At 41.0% G+C, this 27,150-nt stretch overlaps 1 protein-coding gene across 2 annotated transcripts in view; it reads right to left on the bottom strand.

The window, feature by feature from the left end:
- Nucleotides 1-16,654: 16,654 nt before the first annotated feature.
- Nucleotides 16,655-27,150, bottom strand: part of mcc (MCC regulator of WNT signaling pathway) — a 215,550-nt gene continuing 205,054 nt past the window's right edge. For both annotated transcript variants that reach the window (XM_078566344.1, XM_078566348.1), the window contains 2 exons: nt 22,701-22,823; nt 16,655-20,398 (listed from right to left, as the gene is read on the bottom strand). In XM_078566344.1, coding sequence (XP_078422470.1) covers nt 20,218-20,398; nt 22,701-22,823 — 304 coding nt within the window. In that variant the 3' untranslated portion in view covers nt 16,655-20,217. The remainder of the gene's footprint in view (nt 20,399-22,700; nt 22,824-27,150) is intronic.

The raw sequence follows: 27,150 nt of genomic DNA, 5'->3' as shown, positions 1-27,150 counted from the left end.
TGACCTCAGCAATATAGTTAGAGAAGTGCCCCAGAAGAACAAACTCATTATTCTTGGCGATTTCAATGCCTGAAGGGGCATAGACTGTAATACATGGAGAGGAGTACAAGGACACTGAATTTGAAACTAAGACATTGTTAAACTAATTAGTCCAAATAAATTAATCACTTAATTAATAAGTAGAGGGTATCTAGACCAGAATCAGGGGATTACTGTTCTTAGAATTTAGCATTTACAGTAGAAATCTAGCCCTAGGGAACGTATAGTTAATAAGGAGTCAATAAGCAGTTATTAGATTTAAATTAATTTATTAAATAGTTCTAGAAAGGGCAGTTGCTGGGTGAAGTGCTTCACCTGTGGGATGTGGGAAATCTGTGATGCTTCAAGTGTCCTGGACAACCACATCTGCAGGAAGTGTACCCAATTGCAGCTCCTCACAGACTGCATGGATCAGTTGGAGCAGCAGTTGAATGCACTTAGGAGCATTCAGGTGGCAGAAAGCATCACTGACAGGAGTTTTGGAGACGTGTTCACACCCAAGGTACAGACAGATAGATGGGTGACCGCTAGAAGGGGCAGGCAGTCAGTGCAGAAATCCCCTGTGGCTGTCCCCCTCTCTAACAGGTATACCGTTTTGGATACTGTTGGGGGTGATGGCCTATCAGGGGAAAACAACAGCAGTAGCCGTAGCAGTGGCACCACGGCTGTCTCTGTTGTTCAGCAGGGGGGGGTCAAAGCACAGAAGAGCAATTGTCATAGGGGACTCTGTAGTCAGGGGCTCAGATAGGCGCTTCTGTGGTCGTGAAAGAGATACCAGGATGGTATGTTGCCTCCCTGGTGCCAGGGTCCAGGATGTCTCTGATTGGGTACGAGACATTCTGAAGGGGGAGGGAGAACAGCCAGAGGTTGGGGTACACATTGGTACTAACGACATAGGCAGGAAGAGTGACGAGGTCCTGCAGCGGGAGTTCAGTGAGTTAGGCAGAAAGTTAAAAAAACAGGACCTCTAGGGTTGTAATCTCTGGATTACTCCCTGTGCCATGTGCCAGTGAGGCTAGAAATAGGAAGATAGTGCAGCTGAACACTTGGCTGAACAGATGGTGTAGGAGGGAGGGTTTCCGATATCTGGATCAGTGGGATCTCTTCTGGGACAGGTGGGACCTGTACAAGAAGTAGGGGTTGCATCTAAACTGGAGGGGCACCAATATCCTGGCTGCGAGGTTTGCTAGCGTCACTCGGGAGGGTTTAAACTAGTATGGCAGGAGGGTGGGAACCAGAGCAATAGGTCAGCAGATGAAATAAATGACTGGGAACCAGTGAGTATGGCCAGTAGGACTAGGAGGAAGGGCAGGCAGGGAGAAATTACTGAACACAGTGGGACTGGGGGTCTGAAATGCATTTGTTTCAATGCGAGAAGTATAACAGGCAAGGCAGATGAACTTAGAGCTTGGATTAGTACTTGGGACTATGATATTGCTATTACAGAGACTTGGTTGAAGGATGGACAGGATTGGCAGATAAATGTTCCAGGATTTAGATGTTTCGGGCAGGATAGAGAGGGATGTAGAAGAGGTGGAGGAGTTGCACTGCTGGTTAAGGGGAATATCACAGCTGTACGACAGGAGGACACCTCGGTGGGCTCATGCAGCGAGGCAATATGGGTAGAGCTCCAGAATAGGAAGGGTGCAGTCACAATGTTGGGGATTTACTATAGGCCTCCCAGTTTCCAGCGGGAGATTGAGGAACAGTTATGTAGGCAGATTTTGGAAAGATGTAAAAGCAATAGGGTTGTTGTGGTGGGTGATTTTAACTTTCCCTATATTGACTGGGAATCACTTAGTGCTAGGGGTTTGGTGGTGCAGAATTTGTAAGGTGCATGCAGGAGGGCTTCCTGAGACAATATGGAGATAGTCCAACTAGGGAAGGGGCAATACTGGACCTGGTATTAGGGAATGAACCCGGCCAGGTGGTCGAAGTTTCAGTAGGGGAGCATTTCGGGAAAAGTGACCATAATTCAGTAAGTTTCAAGGTACTGGTGGATAAGGACAACAGGAGTCCTCGGGTTAAGGTGCTTAATTGGGGGAAGGCTAATTATAACAATATTAGGCAGGAACTGAGGAATCTAGACTGGAGGCAGATGTTTGAGGGCAAATCAACAACTGACATGTGGGGGGCTTTCAAACGTCAGTTGATAAGAAATCAGGACCCGTATGTTTCTGCTAGGATGAAGGATAAGCATGGCAAGTTTCAGGAACCTTGGATAACGAAGGATATTGTGAGATTAGTCAAAAAGAAAAGGGCTAGAAGGCTGGGAACAGATGAAGCCCGTGGAGAATATAAAGAAAGTAGGAAGAAACTTAAGCAAGGAGTCAGGAGGGCTAAAAGGGGTCATGAAAATTCACTGGCAACCAGGATTAAGAAAAATCCCAAGGCCTTTTATAGATATGTAAAAAGCAAGAGGGTAGCTAGGGAAAGGCTAGGCCCACTCAGGGACAGAGGTGGGAATCTGTGTGTGGAGCCAGAAGAAATGGGAGAGATACTAAATGAGTACTTCTCATCAGTATTCACCAAAGAGAAGGACTTAGCAGTCAATTTGTCTAGGGAAGAGTGTGTAGATAGCCTGGATCATGTTGAGATCAAAAAAGACGTGTTAGGCGTCTTGAAGAATATTAAGGTGGATAAGTCCCCAGGGCCAGATGGGATCTACCCCAGATTACTGAGGGAGGCAAGGGAGGAGATTGCTGGGGCCTTGACAGAAATCTTTGTATCCTCACTGGCTACAGGTGAGGTCCCAGAGGACTGGGGAATGGCCAATGTTGTTCCATTGTTTAAGAAGGGTAGCAGGGATAATCCAGGAAATTACAGGCCGGTGAGCCTTACCTCAGTGGTAGGGAAATTATTGGAGAAGATTCTTCGTGACAGGATTTACTACCATTTGGAAGCAAATGGGCGTATTAATGAGAGGCAGCATGGTTTTGTGAAGAGGAGGTTGTGTCTCACTAACTTGATCGAGTTTTTCGAGGAAGTGACAAAGTTGATCAATGATGGAAGGGCAGTGGATGTTATATACATGGATTTCAGTAAGGCCTTTGACAAGGTCCCTCATGGCAGACTGTTACAGAAAGTAAAGTCGCACGGGATCAGAGGTGAGCTGGCAAGATGGAGACAGAATTGGCTTGGTCATAGAAGACATAGGGTAGCAGTGGAAGGGTGCTTTTCTGAATGGAGAGCTGTGACTAGTGGAGTTCCGCAGATATCAGTGCTGGGACCTTTGCTGTTTGTAGTATACATAAATGATTTGGAGGAAAATGTAACTGGGCTAATTAGTAAGTTTGCAGACGACACTAAGGTTGGAGGAGTTGCAGATAGTGAAGAGGATTGTCAAAGGATACAACGGGATATAGATCGGTTAGAGACTTGGGCGGAGAAATGGCAGATGGAGTTTAATCCGGACAAATGCGAGGTAATGCATTTTGGAAGGTCTAATACAGGCAGGAATTACACAGTAAATGGGAGAACCTTTAAGTGCATTGACGGGCAGAGGGATCTGGGTGTACAGGTCCACATGTCACTGAAAGTGGCAACGCAGGTGGATAAGGTAGTCAGGAAGACATATGGCATGCTTGCCTTCATTGGCAGGGGTATTGAGTATAAAAGCTGGGAAGTCATGCTGCAGCTGTATAGAACCTTAGTTAGGCCACACTTGGAATATTGTGTGCAATTCTGGTCGCCACATTACCAGAAGGATATGGAGGCGTTGGAGAGGGTGCAGAGGAGGTTTACCAGGATGCTGCCTGGTCTGGAGGTTATTAGCAATGAGGAGAGGTTGGAGAAACTCGGATTGTTCTCACTAGAGGGACGGAGATTGAGGAGTGACTTGATAGAAGTTTACAAAATTATGAGTGACATAGACAGAGTAGATAGTCAGAAGCTTTTTCCCAGGGTGGAAGAGTCAATTACTAGGGGACATAGATTTAAGGTGAGAGGAGAAAACTATAGAGATGTGCGGGGCAAGTTTTTTTACACAGAGGGTAGTGAGTGTCTGAAATTCGCTGCCAGAGGAGGTGGTGGAAGCAGGTACGATAGTGATGTTTAAGAGGCAGCTTGACAAATACATGAATAGGATGGGAATAGAGGGATACGGACCCCGGAAGTGCAAAATGTTTTAGTTGGCGGGCAATATGATCGGTGCAGGCTTGGAGGGCTGAAGGGCCTGTTCCTGTGCTGTACTTTTCTTTGTTCTTTGACACTACAGTATTGGAAGAGCCAACTCCAATGGCCAGCTCTTTCTCTCTCAATGCAGCAAGTTTGATTTAACAACCAGCACAAACACAGTCTTCCTGCAAGCAGACAAACTGAAAATGGATGCATCCCAGATCCAAACACTGGCATATGTTGGGCTACATTATTGTATGACAGAAAGATCTCAAGGACTGTGCTCTAACTGCTCCCTCAAAGGTGCAGAATGCTGGTCTGACCAAAGACACTATATTCCTGACAAGCCAATGAATATTTAAGGCACTTCAGCACAGTTTCAAGCCACAAAGAAAGTTTGATATAACTTAATGACATGGCCAAGAGGCAAGAACTGGAAGATAAACTAGCCACAGAAATTGCTGATATCCCAGATGACAATATTGCAGTTGAAGATGCTTGGAAAAATTTAAAGGATGTTACTTAGCATGGCATCTGAGGTCCAATGATTCGTTGAATAGAAGCACCAAAACTGGTTCGACAACAATGGGCAAGACATAGGCAAGCTTTTAGATGAAGTGCAAGGCACAGATCTTACATATCTGACATGAAATCACCAGCAAGGGACGCCAAATACCATAATGCAAAACAGAGCCTAAACTAAGAGATGTAGAAACGATGGTGGGGTAAACAATGCTGATGAGCTTTAAGCAGCTGCTGATCAAATTGACCTGAAGGCTCTACATGAAGGTCTGCGATCAGTCTGTTTCAAAACCAACAGTGTGACACCCATTCTCTCAGCAGATGGCAATCAGCTCCTAACAAATAGGCACAAGATTCTCTCTCATTGGGCAGAGCACTTCAGCAATCTCCTAAACCAACAATCCATAGTGTGCAATTATACCATTGAGTCACTTCCACAGCACCACCCTCTGGAAAAACTTGTTCTAAATCCTTCTCAAATGAAGTCATAAAACAGATTTCTACTGGCAATTTGCTGGGAGTTGATGACATCCCACCTGAAGTATTCAAATATGGAGGGACTCGCATGGTTAGGAAACTCTCTAGTCTCTTCTACCTAATCTGGAACCAGAGCGCTGTTTCCCAAGACTTCCCTACAAACGGAAAGGGAGTAAGTCCAACTCTGACAATCATCACTTCTTTCAACAGCAAGAAAATTCTTGCAAGGGTTACTAATAATCAAATTGTCACTCAGCTCACTGACTCTTTGTAACCAGAATCACACTGTGGCTTATGTGCAGGATGGTGAACAATAGACATGATCTTTGCAGCATGTCAAATTCAAGAAAAGTCCTGCGAACAGCATAATGACCTCTATATGGTGTTCTCTGACCTGATCAAGGCTTTTGACACAGTAAACCAGGAAGGCCTATGGAAGGTTCTGTACAAATATGGCTGCCCTGAAAAGATGATCAATGTTATTCGCTCATTTCACGATGGCCAGCATGATGCAAAATGGTACATCATCGGATGCCTTTCCTGTTAGCAATGGCACCAAGCAAGACTGTGTATTGGCTCCACCTCTGTTTGCCATATACTCCTTGGACTCAAAGATCTTGACAGAGGAATGCACATTCAATTCAGGACAGACAGCAACTTCTTCAACTTGCAAAGGTTCAAGGCTTACACAAAGGTTACCGAACAGCTACTGAGCGAATTCTTGTTCGCAGACAACTTGTAAGATTTTGGATTCGGGTTCCACAGATACCTAAGATAGGCAGTTGACTATTTGTAAGTAATTGTAAGATAGTTTATTAAGTTTATCAAGAAGCAACAGTTTAGACATGATGCATTAACTAATTAGACAGAAAAAGTATACCACCCGTGATAGTTGGGAGCATTTTACCGATCCCAGAGGACGAACGGATGGTTGGCACAGTGTGTTGATCTTAGTAGCTTGTAATAGCAGCATTCTGCTCTCTAACCGAAGTGTTAGGTAACTCTCACCTCAGCTTCCTCTGGTCTATTTTCCATTTGAAGAAGGCAGTTGCCTGACAAGCACTGTCATCTCAAGAGCACTGCCCCCGATTCCCTAGCACTTGTTAATAAACCTTTTTTCTTGCGGCTGGTAGCTTACCCAGTGTCAATCAACTATTCAAACCCTTCTAACTAATGGATACAGGACAGGTACCCAGTAAGTCTGAGGTGGTGGGGGGAGACCTCCCCCTGCCCCATTTGTCACCCTGCTTGAGGTCAGCTTTTTAGTTTATGTCATGCTGAAGGCCATTTCCTGGCCCTTTCTAAACACTTGCATAGATAAGGGGTACACAAGACACCATCCTACCAACTTACAATCCTACATCCTTGTCAACATGGAACCCTGAACCAAATGACCCTGATGCTTCCAGGGACTGTTCAAGATTTGCCTGTCCGGAGAGAGAAAGTGTTAGCTAATCTCAAAAGAATTCTATGCAGAAAATATCAGTTTATTAAAGGCCCTAACTTCTTATAGACTGTGCTCCCATAGCACATACTCCGGCAGACATTTAGCTGTTTGTTGGTCACTTGCCCTAGTCTCAGAAGACTTTGGCCTGACAATAAGTCTGAAGAAGATGGAGATCTAGTAATCCACCTCTGGCTTCATACTCCAAGACCCCACAGTCACTATCAACAATCCACCCCTCCAATTAGTACAGAAGTTTTGCTATCTTGGGAGTATGCTCTCCAATAACACTATGCTGGATCATGAAATCATCAATTGCCTGGCAAAAGTAAGCTCAGGGTTTGGCAAGCTCACTCACAGACTTTGGAAAGAGCATGGAGTTTGTCTTAGAATAAAGATCAGTCTACCAGGCAGTGGTTCTTCCATTACTTCTTTTATGGATGCGAGACTTGGTTAACCTGCTAGCATCACATAAAGCAATTAGAAACATTCCATCTTCACTGCCTGGGATCTATTTGCAACATCAGGTAGCAGGTCAAAATCCCCAACACCAAGGTTCTTGCAAAGTGCTGCATACCTGGCATCAAGAGCATGCTCATCAGAGCTCAGCTTCGTTGGGTCAGTCATGAGGATTCCCACCCACCAAAGGCAATATCTACAGCCAGCTGAGCATGTGAACTTGCACCACAGGACCCTCCAAATGTAGATAAAAGGACAATCTGAAAGCCAAATTCAGAGCTTGCAAGCTGAATCCCAAAGCATGGGAAAAAAAACCTTAGGCCCTGGAGTGCTGTTTTGGGCTGCAGTAGAGTGCTTCAGTTGCAGTTTGGTGACTGAGGGAGTTCAGTGAGGGGGGAGGAGGTGCTCCTTTCCTTTTCTACCTTTCCTCAGAAAGAAGAGCGGCGACCTTGGTAAGTAGGACCTGGTGAGTAAATTAGAAAGCATAATATTTTTAAACAAGTAGCTATACTTGGATTTAATTGAGAAGCATCAGGAATAAGGGAAATTTAGGACCAATATAATAAAGTAATATAAATAATACAAAGTAGAATAAAGTTAACATAAGGGAAATAGAGTTAAGACATAGCAGAACAGCTCAGTCAAGTGGAATGCGTGTCCTATAATATGTGCAAAGTCAGGACTCTACCGGTGTCCTAGATGACCACATGTGCAGGAAATGCTGCCAGCTGCAGAAACTTGAGCTCTGGGTTTCAGAGTTCGAGCAGCAGCTGGAGTCACTGTGGTGCATCCACGAAGCTGAGAGGTACTTGGATAGCATGTTTAGAGAGGTGGTCACACCACAGCTTAAGGGCCTGGAGACAGAGATGGAATGGGTGATCACCAGGCAGTCCAAGAGAAGTAGGTAGGTAGTGCAGGAGTCCCCTGGGGTCCCGCTCACCAATTGGTTTTCCGTTTTGGAAGCTGGAGAAGGTGAGCCAAGTTTGTGGCAGCACAAACAGGTTGTACAGGAGGGGAGGAAGAAGAAAGGAAGAGCAATAATGATAGTGGATTGATTGGTTAGGGGAACAGACAGGCCTTTCTGTGGCCGTAGACGTGACTCCAGGATAGTATGTTGCCTCCCTGGTACCAGGGTCAAGGATATTCCCGAGCGGCTGCAGGACATTCTTCTGGGAGAGGATGAACAGCCTGAGGTCGCGGTCCACATTGGTACCAATGACTTAGATAGGAAGGGGGATGTGGTCCTGCAATCAGAATTTAGGGAGCTAGGTAGAAAATTAGCAAGCGGGACCTCAAATATAGGAATCTCCTGATTACTCCCAGTGCCACGTGCCAGTGAGTCCAGAAAAACGAGGATAAGGCAGATGAATGCGTGGCTGGAAAGATGGTGCAGGAGAGAGGTCTATAGATTCCTCGGACACGGGACTGGCTCTGGGGAAGATGGCACCTGTACAAGCCAGACAGGTTTCACCTGAACAGAGCTAGGACTGAGTTCCTTGCGGCGCATTTTGCTCGTGCTGTTGGGAGGGCTTCAACCTAACTTGGCAGGGGTGTGGGAACCAGGAGGGAATATTATTGAGGAATACCAGGGTGCACAAAATACTAGGAGAGACAAATAACTCTAGAATAGAGAATAGTAAGTTAATAGGTGGAGTCGGGTGAGGGAGAAAGTAACAAAATCTAAATCAGGGTTACTATGCATGTATGTGAATGCACGGAGTATAGTAAATAAGATTGGGGAGTTATAGGCACAGATTGCCATGTGGAAGTATGATGTTGTGGCGATCGCAAAGACCTGGCTCAAGGAAGGGCAGAACTGGGTGTTAAACATTCCTGGGTACCATGGGGGCCATGGCTGAGGTTTTAAATGAATACTTTGCATCCGTCTTTACCAAGGAGGTAGATGCTACCAGGCCATGGTGACAGATGCGGAAACTCTGTCACTAGAAGAGTTCAAAATTGATAAGGAGGAAGTGTTGAATAGACTGTCGGTACCTAAAGTTGACAAGGCACCAGGAGCGAATAAGATGCATCCAAGGATATTGAAGGAAGTGAGAGCAGAAATTGCAGGGGCATTGGCCATAATTTTTCAGTCTTCCTTAGACTCAGGGGAGGTACCAGAGGACTGGAAAATTGCAAACATTACGCCCTTGTTCAAAAACGGTTGCAAGGATAAGCCCAGCAATTACAGACCAGTCAGTTTAACTTCAGTGGTGGGCAAGATTCTACAAACAATTATTCAGGATAGAATTAGTAGTCACATGGAAAAATATGGGTTGATAAGGAAGAGCCAACATGGATTTCTAAAGGGGAAATCATGTTTAACTAACTTACTGGAGTTTTTTGAAGAGGTAGTAGAAAAGGTCGATGAGGGTAATGCTGTTGATGTGGTGTACATGGACTTTGAAAAGGCATTTGATACAGTGCTACACAACAGACTTGTGAGAAAAGTTATTGCTCATGGAATAAAAGGGACAGTAGCAACGTGGATACAAAATTGGCTGAAAAATAGGAAGCAGAGAGTAATGATAAATGGATATTTTTCGGACTGCAGGAAGCTTTGTAGTGGAGATCCCCAGGGGTTGGTATTGGGACCCTTGCTTTTCAAGGCATAAATTAATTATCTAGATTTTGGTGTGCAGGGGACAATTTCAAAGTGTACGGATGATACGAAGCTGGGGAGTATTTTATGAACTGTCAAGAGGATGAGGTGGAACTTCAAGAGGACGTAGACAAGTTGGTGGAGTGGGCAGATAGGTGGCAGATGAAGTTCAATGCGGAAAAGTGTGAGGTGATGCATTTTGGTAGGAAGGACATGGACAGATAATATAAAATAAGGGGTGAAATTTTGAAGTGGGTGCAGGAGCAGAAAGACCTGAGTGCATATGTGCATAGATCATTGAAGGTGGCAGGACAGGTGGAGAGAGCAGTTAATAAAGCATATAGTATCCTGGGCTTTATTAATAGGGGCCTATAGAATACAAGAGCAGGGATGTTATACTGAATTTATATGAAACTTATTAGACCTCAACTGGAGTATTATGCACAGTTCTGGGCGTCACATTATAGGAAGGATGTGAACATATTGGAGAGTGTGCAGAAGAGGTTTACAAGAATGGTTCCAAGGATGAGAAACTTAAGCTATGAGGATAGATTGGAGAGGTTGGGACTATTCTCCTTTGAGGAAAGAAGGCTAAGAGGTGATTTGATAGAGATGTTCAAAATCATGAGGGGGCTCAACAGAGTAGATAGGGAGAAGCTGTTCCCGTTCGTAAAAAGATCAAGAACAAGAGGGCATAGATTTAAGGTGATTTGCAAAAGAAGCAAATGTGATGCGTCAAAAATCTTTTTCACCAATGAGTGGCTCGAGTCTGGAATGCACTGCCTGGATGTGTGGAGGAGGCAGATTTAATCTAGGCATTCAAGAGGGCATTAGATGATTATTTAAATAGAAACAATGTGCAGGGGTACAGGGAAAAGGCAGGACAATGGCACCAGGTCATAATGCTCATTTGGAGAGGCGGTACAGACACAATGGGCCAAATGGCCTCCTTCTGTGCCGTTAAAATTCCGTGACAGACCCAAATGGAGTAATAAAAACAAAAAACTACTGCGGATGCTGGAAATCCAAAACAAAAACAAAATTACCTGGAAAAACCCAGCAGGTCCGGCAGCATCGGCGGAGAAGAAAAGAGCTGACATTTCGAGTCCTCATGACCCCTCAGCAGAAATGGAGTAATTTCTGTCATCAAGCAATCTTGACATTTCAGGAGAACAGTCAAGTGCCTTCAGGATAAGCGAGAGCAGTGGAAAGCCAATGCCTCCATCCGTCCCTCCAATATTGACTTCATACGCAATACTTGCAATGGGGTGTGCAAATCGAAACTCGGATAACATTATACATGAGCTGACATCAACCTCGACTGTAAACTAGTCTTTTTTTGCTGAACACTCATTCGTCGAAGTGACAGGAGAATCCATCATCAGTCATCTCGAGAGAACAGTACACAACTGGATACTAATGAATTTATGCCCTTAATTTTGTACCATTACAGTACACATGTCTGATCTAAATATTTTTTAAGTGTCCAAAACAAATTTAATGGAGATTCTCATTTCCTGACACTTGTATGGAATGAATGCTATTTGCCACATGCAAGCCTGGGCTACTTCATTAGATTGTTCAGTTCCATTCACAATTCCTCAGGTAGAGTAATCTGCAAGCATCCCCACTTCTGACCTTATGATGGAGGGAAGTTCATTGATGAAGCAGCTTAAGATGCTTGGGCCTAGGACGCTGCCCTGAGGAACTCCTGTAGCAGTGTTCTAGGACTGAGATGATTGGCCTCCAACAACCACAATCACTTTCCTTTGTGCTAGATATGACTCTAGCCAGTGGAACATTTTCACCTGATCCTTACTGACTTTAATTTTTCTAGGGCCCCTTGGTGCTAAACTCAGTCAAACGTCAAGGGAAGTCACCGTCACCTCATCTCTAAAATTCAACTCTTGTCTATATTGTTATGATTGCATCATATGCTTTCATGGCCAGAACGTTGATATATGGACAATAGAAAGCTGACACCATGGTCACATGACAAGGAAGCAGATAATGATGAGACACTTTATAACTGACATTTTTGAAACATCCTATGATTTTTTTTGAACAGCCAAAAAGTCAGTTGACCAAAGAAAACAACACTGAGGGAACAGATCCTGATCCAGCAAAAAGGAAGAATCCTGTTTGGAAGCCACCCAAGGCAGTAAAAGGGGCTAACATGTTTTACTTGCTATTACATTTCTTCACGACACAGTCTTGGCCACAATTTAGACTAAAAGCCAGAAACTTCCAACCTCCATTTGTCTTCAAGCAACCAGAAGAAAATCCTTCAGGCTTGCAACATTTCCACCACTATCTTAATGACTGTTAAAGAAGTGACTTGTTTCTGTTCTACACTTCTCGTAATCTAAGTGCAAGGTTTCTAGAAATCATCTTTGCTAAAGTGTGTGTGTCTGTGCGTTTGGGGAGTGTGTGTTTGTTGTGTTTTGCTTTTCACAATTTGAGATAAATGTTAGGAAATAGAGATAGTTTAAGTAAGTTATATTGGTATTTATGGATGTTAGGAGTGAGTTTTAGCTTTAAAGTTTAAGTTTGATTGTATTTCTGTCTGTGTGTTAAGAAAGGTCAAATGGAGTTTTAGTTTCACTATAAAAGGGTGCTTGCATTTCTAATGAGGTTTTTTTACGACTGTTGCAGCTAAGTTAAACAAACAGGGGTAGAAGAATTGAATGTTGCCTAGCAACAGGGGGCCAGAGAGGCAGGTCCTTCCCATAGACACACACACACACACACACACACAACAGAAACAGCAGTTTTGGTTTGGAAGCTGTGGAGGTCAGTTTTTTTTTTTAAGTTGCTGCCGAGAGAGACTGGAGCAAAGGGGACAGATACCCAGTCCCAAGCTAAGGAAAACCCCAAAAATCCAGAGGAGTGGAAGAGGGGAAAGTCCAAAGAAGACCTTCTAGTCAAAAGAAGGACAGGAACCTGGAAAAGATCCTGTTAAGTGAAGTTAAGAATGAGGGGCAGAGAGAAAGGCACCAAGCTTCAGATTTAAAGAGACAAAAGCTGCAGAAAGCAGATTTAAAGCAAGAACAGTTTGCAAAAGGCAAGAAAGTCCAAAGAGATGGCTGAAGGTCTGTAACTCTTTGCTATGGGCATGTGAAACAGTGATATACTGTTGACGGCTGAGTTGGTGAGAGAGAGTGAGTGGAAGATAGCTTGAATGCATGTGGTGACCGAGGGAAGAGGAACATTGGAAGCAGTTTGAAACCATGGAGGTGAACTCTTGTGGAAGGCATCTGAGAGAAAGTGCCACTTTGGTAGAAGATTCCAAGGTGAGGCCTTGGAGAGTGGAGATTGGAAACCCTCGTGTGAAATACGGAGTTCAGTGAGACTAGTTGGCCCACAGTGTGACTAGAGTCCGGCGGGGGGGGGGGGCGGTTGTTGAGGAGGAATCAGTCACTTGGTTTCAGTGTAGGGTGTCTGACCACAGGGTGCCTATTGGTACATGGAATGTGTATTTACTGTGGACATTAGAGTATAAGGTAGCTTTTGTAACTTGTGTTATCCTTACAAATCTGTATATATCTGTAAAGGTATAGTTGTAGGTGAAGGAGTATTGTGATATAGTTCATCTTTTATTGAATAAATGTTTTATTATTTTGTTAAAAGTTCATCAGCTGACTCCTGTGACTCTGTTCAGTAGCTACTCTCCACTTACGTAAACAAACAAATAAAAGTTAGGATCTATCAAACTGGGTCCCACTCTGGGATCAGGCTTGTCCAGGGGTAATCTCAGTTGGGGATCATAACATAAATAAATTTTTATCCTTTCTTTTGACTTTCAAATTACAAGAAAACCTCTCTTCTGTCTGTTCTTAAAAGTCACATCATTGGAAGGGAGGCTTAAAACACTCCTTCTCAGAAATAGATCTTGTTGCAGTCAGTTGAGAAGTGAGAAAAAGGAGCAACTATCCCACATCTCTCCCCTGTCCATTCTAATGTTTGAACTAAAGCCGTAAATGAAGTCTGGAGCCGAGTGACCCTAACAGAATCCAAACTAAGCGTTAGTAAGTAGTTTACTGGGGAGTAAGTGCCGCTTGATAGCACTGTTGACAACACCGCCAATGAGTTTGTTGATGATTGAGAGTTGACAGATGGGGCAGTAACTGGTTGATTGGATTTACAAAATATTAGAGGACATTTGTCCTACTTTTTCTGGACAGGATATACCCGGGCAAATTTCTACTTTATCAGGTAAATACTTGTGTTATGGCTATACTGGAACTCTATTTGGCGAGACACATGGCTCATTCTAGCATACAAGTCTTCAGAACTACAGTTGGGATGTTATCAGGGCCAACAACCATTTCTGTAGCCAGTATACTGAACCTTTTATTGATATCTCAAGACAATCCAATTGGCTAAGGACTGGCATCTGTGATGCTGGGAAACTCGGGAGGTAGCCAGAATAATCATCCACTCTGATTGCAGATGGTTATGAATACTCAGCCTTGTTTATGCTGGGTTCCTCACTGTTGAGGCTGGGGATGTTCACAGAGCCCCCTCCTCCAATTAGTTCTTTGTTTGCCACCATGTGTGACCAGAAGCAGTAGGACCTTGATCCAATCCATTAGTTGTGGAATTGCTTAGCTTTGTTGCAGCTTCCACTATTCAACATGCATGTGTTGTAGCTTCACCAAGTTGGTGCCTCATTTCTAGGCATGTCTGATGCTGTCCTATACTCACTGAACCAGTGTTGGTTACCTTGCTTGGTGGAAATGATAGAGTGAGGGATATTCAAGACCACAAATTTACAGATTGTGGTGGAATACAGTTCCGTTGGCTGTCCAGTTCTGAATTTATGCCATTTAGCACACTAGTAATACCACACAATATCCTTAATGTAAAGATGGAACTTCATCTCCACAAGGAACATGCAGTGATCATTCATACCAATACTCTCAAGGGTAGGTAAATCGGTGAAGATGAGGTCATCAGGCTTTTCTTTCATGTTTGTGTTCTCATCACCACCATGCAAGCCCAGTCTGGCAATTGAATCCTTTGTGACTCACTCAGCTTGGTCAGCAATGGTGTCATTAGTAATGAACATTGAAGTTTCCTACCCAGGGTACATACTGTGCCATTCCAAGTGGTGTCAATGTAGAGAGACTGATTGATCAGTAGCAAAGCTGGTAGATGGTAATCAACAAGGGGTTTTCTTACCTCAGGTTGACCTGATGCCACTGCATGCACATTTGAGGACCTCAGAGCCACTTCTGGACTGTATACTACTGTGCCACCACCTCGAATAGGTCCTGCCAGTGGGACAGGATATATCAGATTATGAGACGACATCTTGGACATTGGTTGCTATGTATCATTGAGAGTAGGAAGCTGTTGCTTTTGCTGTTGGAAAAAATTCCCAATTTTGGCACAAGTCTCCAAATATTACTGAAGACCACTCTGCAGGCTCAGTTGGGCTGGCACCTTTAGCTGTATCTGAATCAGATACCTAGGTCAAAGTGTCCGTTCAATATTATTCTTATTATACTTCTTTGTAGCAGTTTGAGACAGCTGAGTGACTTGCTAGGCCCATTTCAGAGGGTAGGTTTCTTTCTCTAAATGGACATTTATGAACCAGCTGGAGTTTTACATAAATCTGGTAGCTTCATTGTCACCATTATGGATAGTTAATTTTAAAAAAAAAATCTATATTCAAATTCGCAAACTACCATGGTGAAATTTGAACTCTCAGAATTCAGATTATTAGTCCAGGCATCTGGACTACGAGAGCAGTATTATAACCCATATGCTATCATACCCACGGATGATCAAGTAACGAGTTTCAACAAGTATATATGAATCTCAAAATGCTGTTAAACTATTAACACTAGAATTTGTCAATAAAAGTATTTATTCTAGATATAAGGTCTTTTGGAAAATAATAGTATAAATGTCTCTCCATATAAATAAATGCAGTTTGTACAATTCTATATAAAATAAATTGTTTTACATTTTACAGCAACTAGGAAAACTAAAAAAAAAAGCAGTTATAAACTTAAATACAATAGGAGAATATATAAATCATAACCCTCAAAGATCAGAGGTGTTCAAATTCTCAGATTACTTCCAACAGATCTGGAACAAACTAATGTGTAGGTGCCAGCCATTTGGACATTTTGCATGTAAAAGTAATCCCAACATTTTGCTAAAAACAGCTGCACATCTTAATTTAAGTGTAAGAGTTAAACCATAGTGCTATCATATATTTAACATCCTTGCTTGTGACATTTCTCTGGTGCTCTGTTCATCGATCTAGCTCCAAATTCAGAATTCTTTGCCCAAAAAAAACCCTTCAATGTTACAACACAAGGTTAGACAAAGGAAATTGGTATTTGACTGCATTGACATAACCCTAAAAGCATAATAAATAAAGCCTGAAGGGAAATGCATATGCACTTACTAGTGCCTCTCAGTCCTCTTTTTTTCTTGCTTCGTGAACAGAGGTAAACTGGGAACAGTTCGTTTTGAAATGCGACTCCAATGAAGCATTATAAAGGGCTGTAGCCACACATTTAATTCATAATTTCATTAGAGGTGGGATTTACTTTGATATTCACAGCTATCTCATTTCATGTCCTAAAAGGATATGTCCTCTAAAGTGGCACTAAAAGTATTTACAATATTTGAGTATTGCTGAAAAAGAGACATGCTGTCAAACTTTTCGACTTGCACTCATCAGGATAGGTGCAAGAATGCCAAATTTCAAAGAGAAGAATTTATACTGCATGAGAAAAGGGGTGCTGATTGGTTGAGATGTTGTCATGGCGAATGCACGAGGGAACTATTGTTCCCCCATGCTTTTATATATTCAAAAAAGGTACAATGACTGAACATATCTCTTTTGCCTGTAGGAAACAAGTACCTGCATATGAATATATGTAGCTTCTAGCAAGCGTAAGTGAGCCACTGATAAGTTTAAATTGATTGTTAGTGTAATTCTTAGGATTGATCGGCAAATGCTGCCCAATCACATCTAATGTTAGACATTATGTTGAGTTTTGCAAGCATGGGTTGGAGGAGTATGGTCACTACTCTGCCTATTGCAGACAGCCAAAGGGATGTGCTGTTTAATATGATCTGCCAGTCGTTGGGACATACGGCATCACCCTGGCACTGAAATTCAGATACCACATTACTCATTTCTGTGTATATAAAATGTCTTTTTGGCTTGATGACAGCATCATGTTAGTGGAAAACACCACTTGTATTGCCACTGCATTGTAGCAGAGTGAAACAGCTAGCTTCACCTGTTGCTCAATTTTGGTATTCTTGCACCTGTCCTGACGAGTGCAAAATGAAAAGCTTCAACAGCATGTCTCTTTTTCCAGCAATACTCAAATTCTGTACTACCAAGCAACAACTAATACTGTGGACAGCAGCTCGTCTTCTATAATACGTGTAACTGGGACAAAACTAGATGAGAAATATATGGATCTTGTTCAGGGAAATAAATCATTTTCATGTTCTTTTATCTCGCATATAGTACTTTTAAACTATAAATAAAAACACTTTCTATAATCTGTAATTTACAAATATTTTAAATAATTTCCTGGAAGAAACATGATTTTCAAACACAATGAAACATATTGGGCAATTATTAAAATGAAAATAGAACTGAGAAAAGTGGTCATACATATTTAACTTTGTGATTTTTTTCATAAAGTGTATTCCACATATAATAGTTTAGGTAAACCAATCAGGAAAATACCTCTAATAAGTAATTCTTTAGGTCTTGACAACCCAATATTTCCATCTTGCCAGCTTTAATTCTTTTGACTACAAGAACCATTTACTATAAGGTTCTTGAAACTAACACTTTCCCATTTGCCTTATAATAGTTGTAAGATTTTCCTAAATTTATGCACAAATATATGTTTAATTGTAAGACAGGACAGATGAGACATACTCTGAACTTCATTCCTCTCGAGATTGGTAGAGAAAATAGGGTCTGCTAGGTATATCTTAATTTTAAAGGCGATTACTACACTTGAAGGTAAATTTGCAATTATACTTCACACATTTCTTAATGTTAATCTCTTGGAAACTGTATCTCAATAAAAAGTGAGAGCAGCCACTGCCTTAATGTCTAGATAAAAGCACTAATTTGCCAAGGGTACATCTTTTACTAAACAGTGGCCATTCGCCAAGTAACCCGTTCTAAATGGTAGCAAAGTGTGATGCATTAATGTAATCTTTGAATGAATTTTGTTTGAAGAAAGTTTCAAAATGGTAGTCTCATAGTGGAGGATTTTATGAACTGCTCCATGTCAAAGCTATTTTTACAATTCCTTTTCCATCTTAGTTTGTAGAATAAGTGCCTTTTTTGTTTAAAACACCTAAGGGGAAATGAAACAAAGGAAAGGCAAAAGATCATCCTACTATTTATCCCATATAGATTACCTGAAACGGATTGTGATTATTTATGTCATTGCTGTTTGTGGTACGGGGTATCTTGCTGTGCATACATTGGATGTTGAGTTTCCTGCATTGCAGCAGAGGCTACACATCAAAAGTACTTCATTAGCTATAAAGCACTTCGGAACATCCCGAGGTCATGACGGTTAAGGTAAAATACAAGTTCTTTCTTCATTCTACTAAATGACGTATGGTAATTTCACCAAGGGGTTCAGAGACTCTTACAGCAAAACCATAGCAGATCTAGTTCAATTGCAGATGAAGAGCAGCCTGCTTGTATCATAATATTGAATAGATATTCAGAATAGGAGAAGTGACCTGTCCAGCCAAGTGTGGTGATGCATCAGCAAGGCCAAAAAGGTTAGATAGCTATGAGTTTGTTTCTTTTATCTTTCCTATCCTGATTGATGGAAATTTTGAATATGGATAGCAGTTTTTCAAAGATATTAACCTAGGAAAGGCCCATTGAAGAGATATTCCAGTCCAGGATACACTTGGTATAAACAATAAATTCATGTGAGAGTTATTTTCACCTGTCATTCTGAAATTTGTACAACCTTTACTTAAAGATGACTCTGATTTTTTTTTTTCTCTTGGGATGTGAGCATCATTGACAAGGCCAGCATTTATTATGCATTCCTCATTGCCCTTGAGAAGATGGTGGTGAACATTCTTCTTCAAGTCCTGCAGTTTATGTCGCAAAGAATCAGTTTTCAATTAGAGGATAATAGAAACCTGCATAAAATAGCAATGCTGAAATGTGCAATAGGTCCATCAAAATTTTTTGTAACATCAGTCTCTGGAGGTAAACAGAAGTGTGTTTCAAGAAGTAGATACCTGGCTTACAAGGTTACTTGAATTCAAAACTTCAAAATCAGAGTGCAGATTTTGATTTTAGAGCTCTAACTCATAACTCTTTAGACAGTAAGATGCAGATAATTTCCCAAATATGCCATCAAAAGTATTGGAGTAATTGAAAAGAAACTTTTGCTTGACCCATTCCATAAAAAGGAGAAAAAGAATTAATTACAACCATCTGGAAATTGCATGATAAAAAGCTGGAAAGAAGAGCCATGTGGATGTGCATTATAATTTTCCTAAAGGAACAAGATTTCTGTAGCTAACTAGTAATCATATGCAAATTAAATCAGAAATTTCACATCTTTGTATTTATATGGATAAAACCAAGTTGGTCAGCTCTGATCTGCTTCTGTGTTAACAATCTTGGGTTATTTTGTTCAAAATAAAATGAATATCCAAAGTAAACACCATCTGCTGTGCCAAAACCAATTCTGGTAAAATGATTAGTTTTGAACAGGGTTATGAATAATAATCATAACTGTGTTATATAAAATAATGAAAAATAAGAAGGATCATTTTTCTATATGAGGTAGTCCATTCTGTAGGTAGCTAATATGGACTAGCTAATTTTGGGCCTGAGCTACAGTACTTTAAAATTCATACAAAACATGAATGAATTACATATCAATGTAGCTCAGAGGGGTTTGAGACATTTTTTCTGCTAATATGTTCCTTGGTTCTGCATCAGTATCACATGAAACACTTACTTCCAGTTTTGACTAGAATTATTTCTCACGATGTCAACCTTGACAATTGCAGCATAACAGCCTTATTGTGAGATGAAAATGGTTTAACATTTTTGATAGGACATATTTGTAAGACCATGAATTTGAATAGAACATTACTGACTATGAAAAGTTAAGTGGCTGGCAGCAGCATCTATTAAACATTCAAATTCTGGCTGTACAATCATGTGCCTATTTGATACAACTTGATGATAATAGTTACAAGTGTCCATCTGCCATATTTAGACAATATTAAAAATGCATGTTCCTTTTGAGATGTAAGTATGTTTAAGTGTGTTTCTGGTCACAGCAAAGAGCTGATTTACTGGTGTCCCATATTTAGTCCAGTGCCGCTTCAGTCATTTTTATTAGAAGCATGGTTTCCACAATAACGTTATGCTGTTATGGTGGTATCTGGATATGTTCACACTTATAAGATATCAGTATCACTTTTCCTATCTTGATATTTAAGTTTCTGAGTCGATGTGGCAGAATTGATGAATTCACAGCATCCATACCATTCATGTGTTTTCTTACAGTGATGTCTCATTTGTTTGAGGTCTCGAATTTTCTTCTTCGAGCAAGGCAATTCTCTGCTTAAGCATTCTCACTTGTGTCTCATGCCTCTCCACCATGGCCATCATTTGTGCTTCCAGTTTTTTCAATTTGTTTTGATGTTTTTTCTTTGCTTTCTCATAGGCCGCTACTAAATTACTACAATTAAAAAGAGACAAAACAATTTATAAATTACAAGTATGATGAAACCATATCAATCAACATGACATGTATACAAAAAATGTTATTTATATATAATTTGAGACCAATTCTTCAGGTCAAAAGTCATGGGGTCAACTTTACATGGGTAATGTTTTCAAGGGGTTGACATGAGTGATTTGGGCTGTATTGAATGGACAAAGAGACCACTAGTGGCTAGGAAGTGGAGGTCTTACCAAAGTTTCTAACCCATTACAAAGTGGAGCAGAAGTCTGTTAATTAAACTTTTCAAACTTGAGGCTTTGCTCAATATTCTTAATCATAGACTGCTGCAAAGAAAACCTAGCCTGTATTTGCATTTCTACTGCACTTTATAAAAATATCCTTCCTTTGCTACAGTTTGAGTGTGTGTCAGTGAGCCCTCCTTCTACTCTTGCACTATGCAAAATTTTAGACAATATTCTCCTCCTTTTTAAAAAGAAAATAAATCAACATTTATAATCTCAGCTACTAACCCATCACTATAATTATCTCTAACTTTTATGTTTAGGATTTATTTTGTTGTTTATATTACCCACATTAAGAAGTTTTTGGTTGGTTTCACTTTTATCTTTTCAACTGTAGCCCAAGCATTTAAAGCAATGGCTTCCCTCTTCCCTACTCCACATACCCTTAGATTCTGAAATTTTTGGGCATTGATCCCAGGAAAAATTGGGATAAATTTTTACACAAGGTATTTGAAAAATTATGTTTTTTTAAGGCCAAAAATCACGGGGTCAACTTTAACATAAGATCGGTTTTTACATAAGTACAAATGTTATTTTCCCTATTAAATTGTAGCACTGTTCCCATATGAAGGAACATTTGCCTTATTGGCAGTGCTTTTATCACATACATGAAGCAGACTTTGTCTGCATTATCACAAACGTGGCCTCCAAAGGAGGAAAGACTGCCGTAAACTACACTCAGTTTGCTGAAATGTATAACCAGTACGCTGAGAGGTTTACGGATTTTGGCTTTCCCCTGCAATCAGTTTGGTAAGCAGGAACCTGAACATGAAGAAAAAATTATGGAAGAAATAAAAATCTGGACATCCAATTCACCTACCATTTATACAAAGAAAGAAAAAAAAATTACTAAAAGCTTGTTTTTTTTTTAAACTTGTACTGTACAATACTGTCCAACCTTAAGGCCAGGCTGCCTTCGCATTTTTTAGGAAACCTCATCCACGAGTGGGATGAGGTTTCCTAAAGCTTTTATGAAATAAATAAAAACATTTTCCTAAATATAAAACCATGTCCCATCTCATGTGATGCAGTCACATGAGGGGACGTTTAAATACATTTTTAAACCTTTTAATTTTTTGAACATGAATTCAATCTCCCTGAGGCAGCTCCGTGCCTCAGGGAGATTGAAGCGCTCTTTCGTGCACATGCACTACGGTTTACGTATTATGCTGAGCTGGTCTTAATTGGCCCGTCCACATAAAATGGTGGTGCGGAGCCGATCACCCCGCTCCCACCAAGCCCGCCCGCCCGCCGCCTGAAAAATTCAGGTCTAGATGTCATATGTGGACAAGACCATGCTTGGCCAAATAGGTTGTTGATACTCATTGTCTAGGCTCACACACAAAAGAATGGCACATGGACAAGGTATCAGACAGCTGTCAATGCTCAGCTAACTATATCAGAGCAAGATGCTATGCCTTCAGGATAGGAGGAGATGAGGAAAAATAAATGTCTCTTTTTACATTAAAAAATCACGATGTACATCAAAACAAGTACAACAAGCAAAAGGTGCTTGTTTAGTTTGGATTCTGAGTGTGGCAGACTTCTGCTTGTGCTTTGAGGTGAGCTATCTCCTTGTGTTTACATTATTATAAGAAGTTCTGTTATCACTGATAAAAATGTAGATCCGCTAAACTTTGGAATTGCGATTCTGCCAGAGACAGGGGAGCTGTATTCGGCAGTATTGGGGTGTCAGCTCATGGAACCGATTTTCACAGGATCTAAGTTGCTAATAAAGACCTTATTTACAGCATGGGATGCTTAAGTTCACATTGTTTGTATTGCTACTGTGAAAATGAAAAGGCAACAAGGGGAAAGTGTTATGTGATTCCACCTATCTTGATGATAGCCACTATTTAAACTTTGTATTTGATCATCTCAGCTAATATCCAACCCGGAAAGCCAATCCTGTTTGCAATTGGTTAATTTTGCAGGACCTAAAACAACACATTTTCCTAGGAAGAGTACCACATTCAAATCTTAGTTCTGTTCTTTTGCAGTTACAAATCACATACCTGTTTGCTCTTTTGAGGTCATTAACAAATTCTGCAGACTGTTGATGTCGCACTTCACTGCTTTTTGTCATTCTTTCTAAAGCAGTTACCAATTCCTGCACACGAGATTTCAATTTTTTCTCTCTGTGTACCAAAATACAAGAATAAACAGAATAAAATAATGCAAATTTTAGTACAGAAAAAGATCATTCAACTCATCATGCCTATGCTGATATTAGCTTCCCCACTGGGAGCATCCACTCTAGCAGTTTCCCATGTTCTTTTTTTATTTACTTTTTTTTCAATGTTCATCCAATTTCCTGTTAAATACAACAATTGGGTATGGCTTCAACAAACACGTAGTGTTAGAATCCCAGCTGATGTTACCACTGGACAAGTCAGATCCCAGAGTGAAACCCGGCTTGATAGATCCTAATTTCTTCTTTTAGAAACCATGGAGCTAAGCTACTGAACAAATTCACAGGAGTCTGCAGATGAACTTCTAATAAAAAGAATAAAACATTTATTAAACATGAAAAATAAACTATATCACATCAGACAAAAAGGTTGGAAAGATCTCAATACAAACACGAAAATTATTCAAATATTCACTATTCCTTCACCCCATCTATATCTTTACAGACACATACAAATTCAGAAAGATAAGACAATTTACCATATCTATCTTATACTCTAATATTCAGGGTAAGTATGCAGTACATGTAAACCAACTGGCGAACTGTGGTCAGACACACCATACTCCAAAGTAAATACAATCAAAGCAAATTCTATGAATTTCTCAACAAACCGCCCAGACGCTTGTCACACCACGAGCCAATCGGTTTCATTGAAACTCTGTCTTTCTCATGAGGGTTTCCGATCTTCACATTTGAAGAACTTTCCTTGGAATTCTCTTCAAACGTCGCTCCCACTCGGACAGCTTCCAGAAGAATACACCTCCAGGGTTTCAATCTCGCCTTCTGAGATTCCTTTCCCTGGATCACTGAGTACACTCAAGCTTCACCTTCCAAGCACACTTTTAGATCTTGGGCTGTGCCAAGCGGAACACCACTGATTCAAAAGGATATCTTTGCCCTTACGGCCCGCAGCATGGAGTCACCAACCTTTGACTACCCTCTCTGATGTTCGGGGCTTCTCTCAAGCCCTCTTCACTTCAAAGAACAAAGAAAAGTACAGCACAGGAACAGGCCCTTCAGCCCTCCAAGCCTGTGCCGATCATATTTCCCGTCAACTAAAACATTTTGCACTTCCAGGGTCCGTATCCCTCTATTCCCATCCTATTCATGTATTTGTCAAGCTGCCTCTTAAACACCACTATCGTACCTGTTTCCACCACCTCCTCTGGCAGCGAATTCCAGACACTCACTACCCTCTGCGTAAAAAACTTGCCCCGCACATCTCCTTTATAGTTTTCTCCTCTCACCTTAAATCTATGTCCCCTAGTAATTGACTCTTCCACCCTGGGAAAAAGCTTCTGACTATCTACTCTGTCCATGCCACTCAATTTTGTAAACTTCTATCAAGTCGCCCGTCAATCTCTGTCGTTCTAGTGAGAACAATCCGAGTTTCTCCAACCTCTCCTCATAGTTAATAACCTCCAGACCAGGCAGCAGCCTGGTAAACCTCCTCTGCACCCTCTCCAATGCCTCCATATCCTTCTGGTAATGTGATGACCAGAATTGCACGCAATATTCCAAGTGTGGCCTAACCAAGGTTCTATATAGCTGCGGCATGACTTCCCAGCTTTTATACTCAATACCCCTGCCAATGAAGGCAAGCATGCCATATGTCTTCCTGACTACCTTATCCACCTGCGTTGCCACTTTCAGTGACCTGTGGACCTGTACACCCAGATCCCTCTGCCCGTCGATGCACTTAAGGGTTCTGCCATTTACTGTATAATTCCTGTCTGCTCCCCACAGCTCTTTCTTTAACTTGGAGCCTTTTTCTCTGTTCCTGTCATTTATCTTGACTCAATGGGATCTCTGATCCCTGTCTTTGTCCCTGTTGCTTCTAGGACCTCTTCCTGTCTCACTTCTTGGTTTGGGATCTTCTCCCTGTCCCCCTCCCTGGGAGACCTTCTCTCGACTGGCACACTGGTTCAGGTCACCTGACCTCTATTTCTGCACCGTTTCACTTTTCTTCTTTTCTTTCCTGCACAGGCACGCAGGGCTGGTTCCTGGTCTAAAGATGCAAAAAAAAAATGAACTGCACACATGTGCAGGACTGGTTCTGGGCCTGAGGATGTGAAAGACTCCAACTGCACAGGTGCAGTCTTTTCCCAGCCAGCGCATGCGCTGAAGTTCTGAGGCCCGCTGCAAACTGAACTCCAAACTCCCGCTTTAGGTAAGTACTTTTTGGGTTTCCTAACAGTAGTAATGAATTTAATAAGTTTATAATATAAAAGGCATTTGGCCTATCACACTTATAATGACTCTCCATTAAAACAATCCACAACTAATCCCACTGTTCTGCTCTCTCCTCATAACTCTGTACCTCCTTTTGCTTCAAATTTTTATTTACGACAGGAAATGGTTAAAAGAAAAATATTAAATGTTTTAAAAAGTCTTCAAAAATTCTACCAATTTTCTGACCAGTGGAAATAATTTTGCTCCATTCACCTAAATAAACCCTTCATAATTTTAAAGCTTTATTAAATCTCCTTTTTGCCTTCTCTACTTCAGTGGAATAATTCCAACATCTTAAGTTTCTTCTCATAACTATAATTTCTAGTCCCTGGTAACATCCCTGTGCTTACGTTGACTGTTCTTCTGTGGCTTTGGCTTTTCTATAAAAGGCCATCTAAATCTGTGGATAGTACTCTTACAAAGGCCTCATCATTGCCCTGTGCAAATTTTGCATGACTTCTTTGTTCTTTTACTCCATTCTCCTACTTGCAAAACCCAAAACTGTATTTTTATTATTTGATCAAGTTAGACTCAAACTTCCAAAAAGATCACGCATTTTCACACCTAGATTTACTGAGTTTGCCCTCACTTCATTCCGCTTTTATCTCTCCAATTATAGCCAAAGCATCTGCAGCAATGGCTTCTTTCCCCCCACCACACCCTCCCGCCCCCCCTCACCTTTACTCACTCCAAAAGATCCATATCCTTGGCCCCTTTCTCTTCCTCATCTACATGTTGCAACCTGGCACATCATCTGCAGACATGGCGTCAGCTTTCACAAACTGTACTGATGACACCTAGTACTCTCCACCACTTCTCTCAACCCCTTCACTGTCTCTGTATTGTCAGGTTGCTTTCCAATATCCCAGTCTTGATTGAGTCACAATTTTCTCCAGATAAATATTGGGAAGACCAAAGCTATCGTCTTTGGGCTAATAAATGAAAGTCAGCACAAATTTGTTCTAGGCAAATTGTGCCCAACTAACTTGACTGAGTTCATTGAAGTAATGAAAAGGGCGGAATAAGGGTAGTGTAGTTGATGTATATGGACTTTCAAAGGGTATTTGATAAAGTACCACATAATAAAACTTGTTAACAAAATTGAAACCCATGGAATTAAAGAGGCAATAAATGAGTTGATGCAACATTAGCTAAGCGACAGAAAGCAGAGATTAGTGGTGAATAGTTGTTTTTCAGTCAGGAGGGAAATGAGTCATGGTCGGTGTTGAGACTACTGCTATTTCTGATAAGTATTTATGATTGGACATGAGTACAGAGCATAGTTTCTAAGTCAGTAAATGACATGAAACTCTGAAATGTAGTTAACAGCAGAAAGGATAGCAACAAACTTACAGGAGGACATAGACACACTGGTGAAATGGCAGACACACAGTATAAAAAAAAATGCAGAGAACTGTGAAGTGATTCATTTAGTTTATGTTGCCACTCCTCCTGAGGAGCGGCAACATAAACTAAATGGCATAATTTTCAAGGTGGTGCAAGACCTAGAGGTGTACATATGCAAGTCTTGAAAGACAAGTTGAAAAAGCTATTAAAAAAGCATATGGCATCCTTGGCTTTATAAATAGAGACAGAGGTACAAAAACAAGGAAGTTATGTTAAATCTTTGGAACCATGAGTAGGCTGCAGCTACAGTATTGTGGCGAATTTTGAGCACCACAATTTTAGAAAGGATGTCAAGTCCTTAGAGAGGGCACAAAAGAAATTTACTAGAATGATATCAGGGATGAAAGACTTCAGTTATGGGAATGGTGGAGAAACTGGGGTTTTTCTCCCTACAGCAAAGATGATTAAAGGCAAATTTGACAGAGGTTATCAAAATCTTGAAGAGTTTTGATAGAGTAAATAAGTAACTGTTTCCAGCAATAGAATTATTGGTAATCAGAGGACACAGATTTAAGGTAATTAGAAGAACCAGTGGTGACATAAGAAAACTTACTTTTATGTAGCAAGTTATGACCCAATTTCAATAATACTTTTCAAAAGGGAAGAGGATAAATGTTTAAAAAAGAAAAAAAGTT

The sequence above is a fragment of the Cetorhinus maximus genome, chromosome 2, assembly GCF_964194155.1.
Source record: "Cetorhinus maximus chromosome 2, sCetMax3.hap1.1, whole genome shotgun sequence".
Classification (NCBI taxonomy): domain Eukaryota; kingdom Metazoa; phylum Chordata; class Chondrichthyes; order Lamniformes; family Cetorhinidae; genus Cetorhinus; species Cetorhinus maximus.
This window is presented reverse-complemented; position numbering and strand designations above follow the sequence as displayed.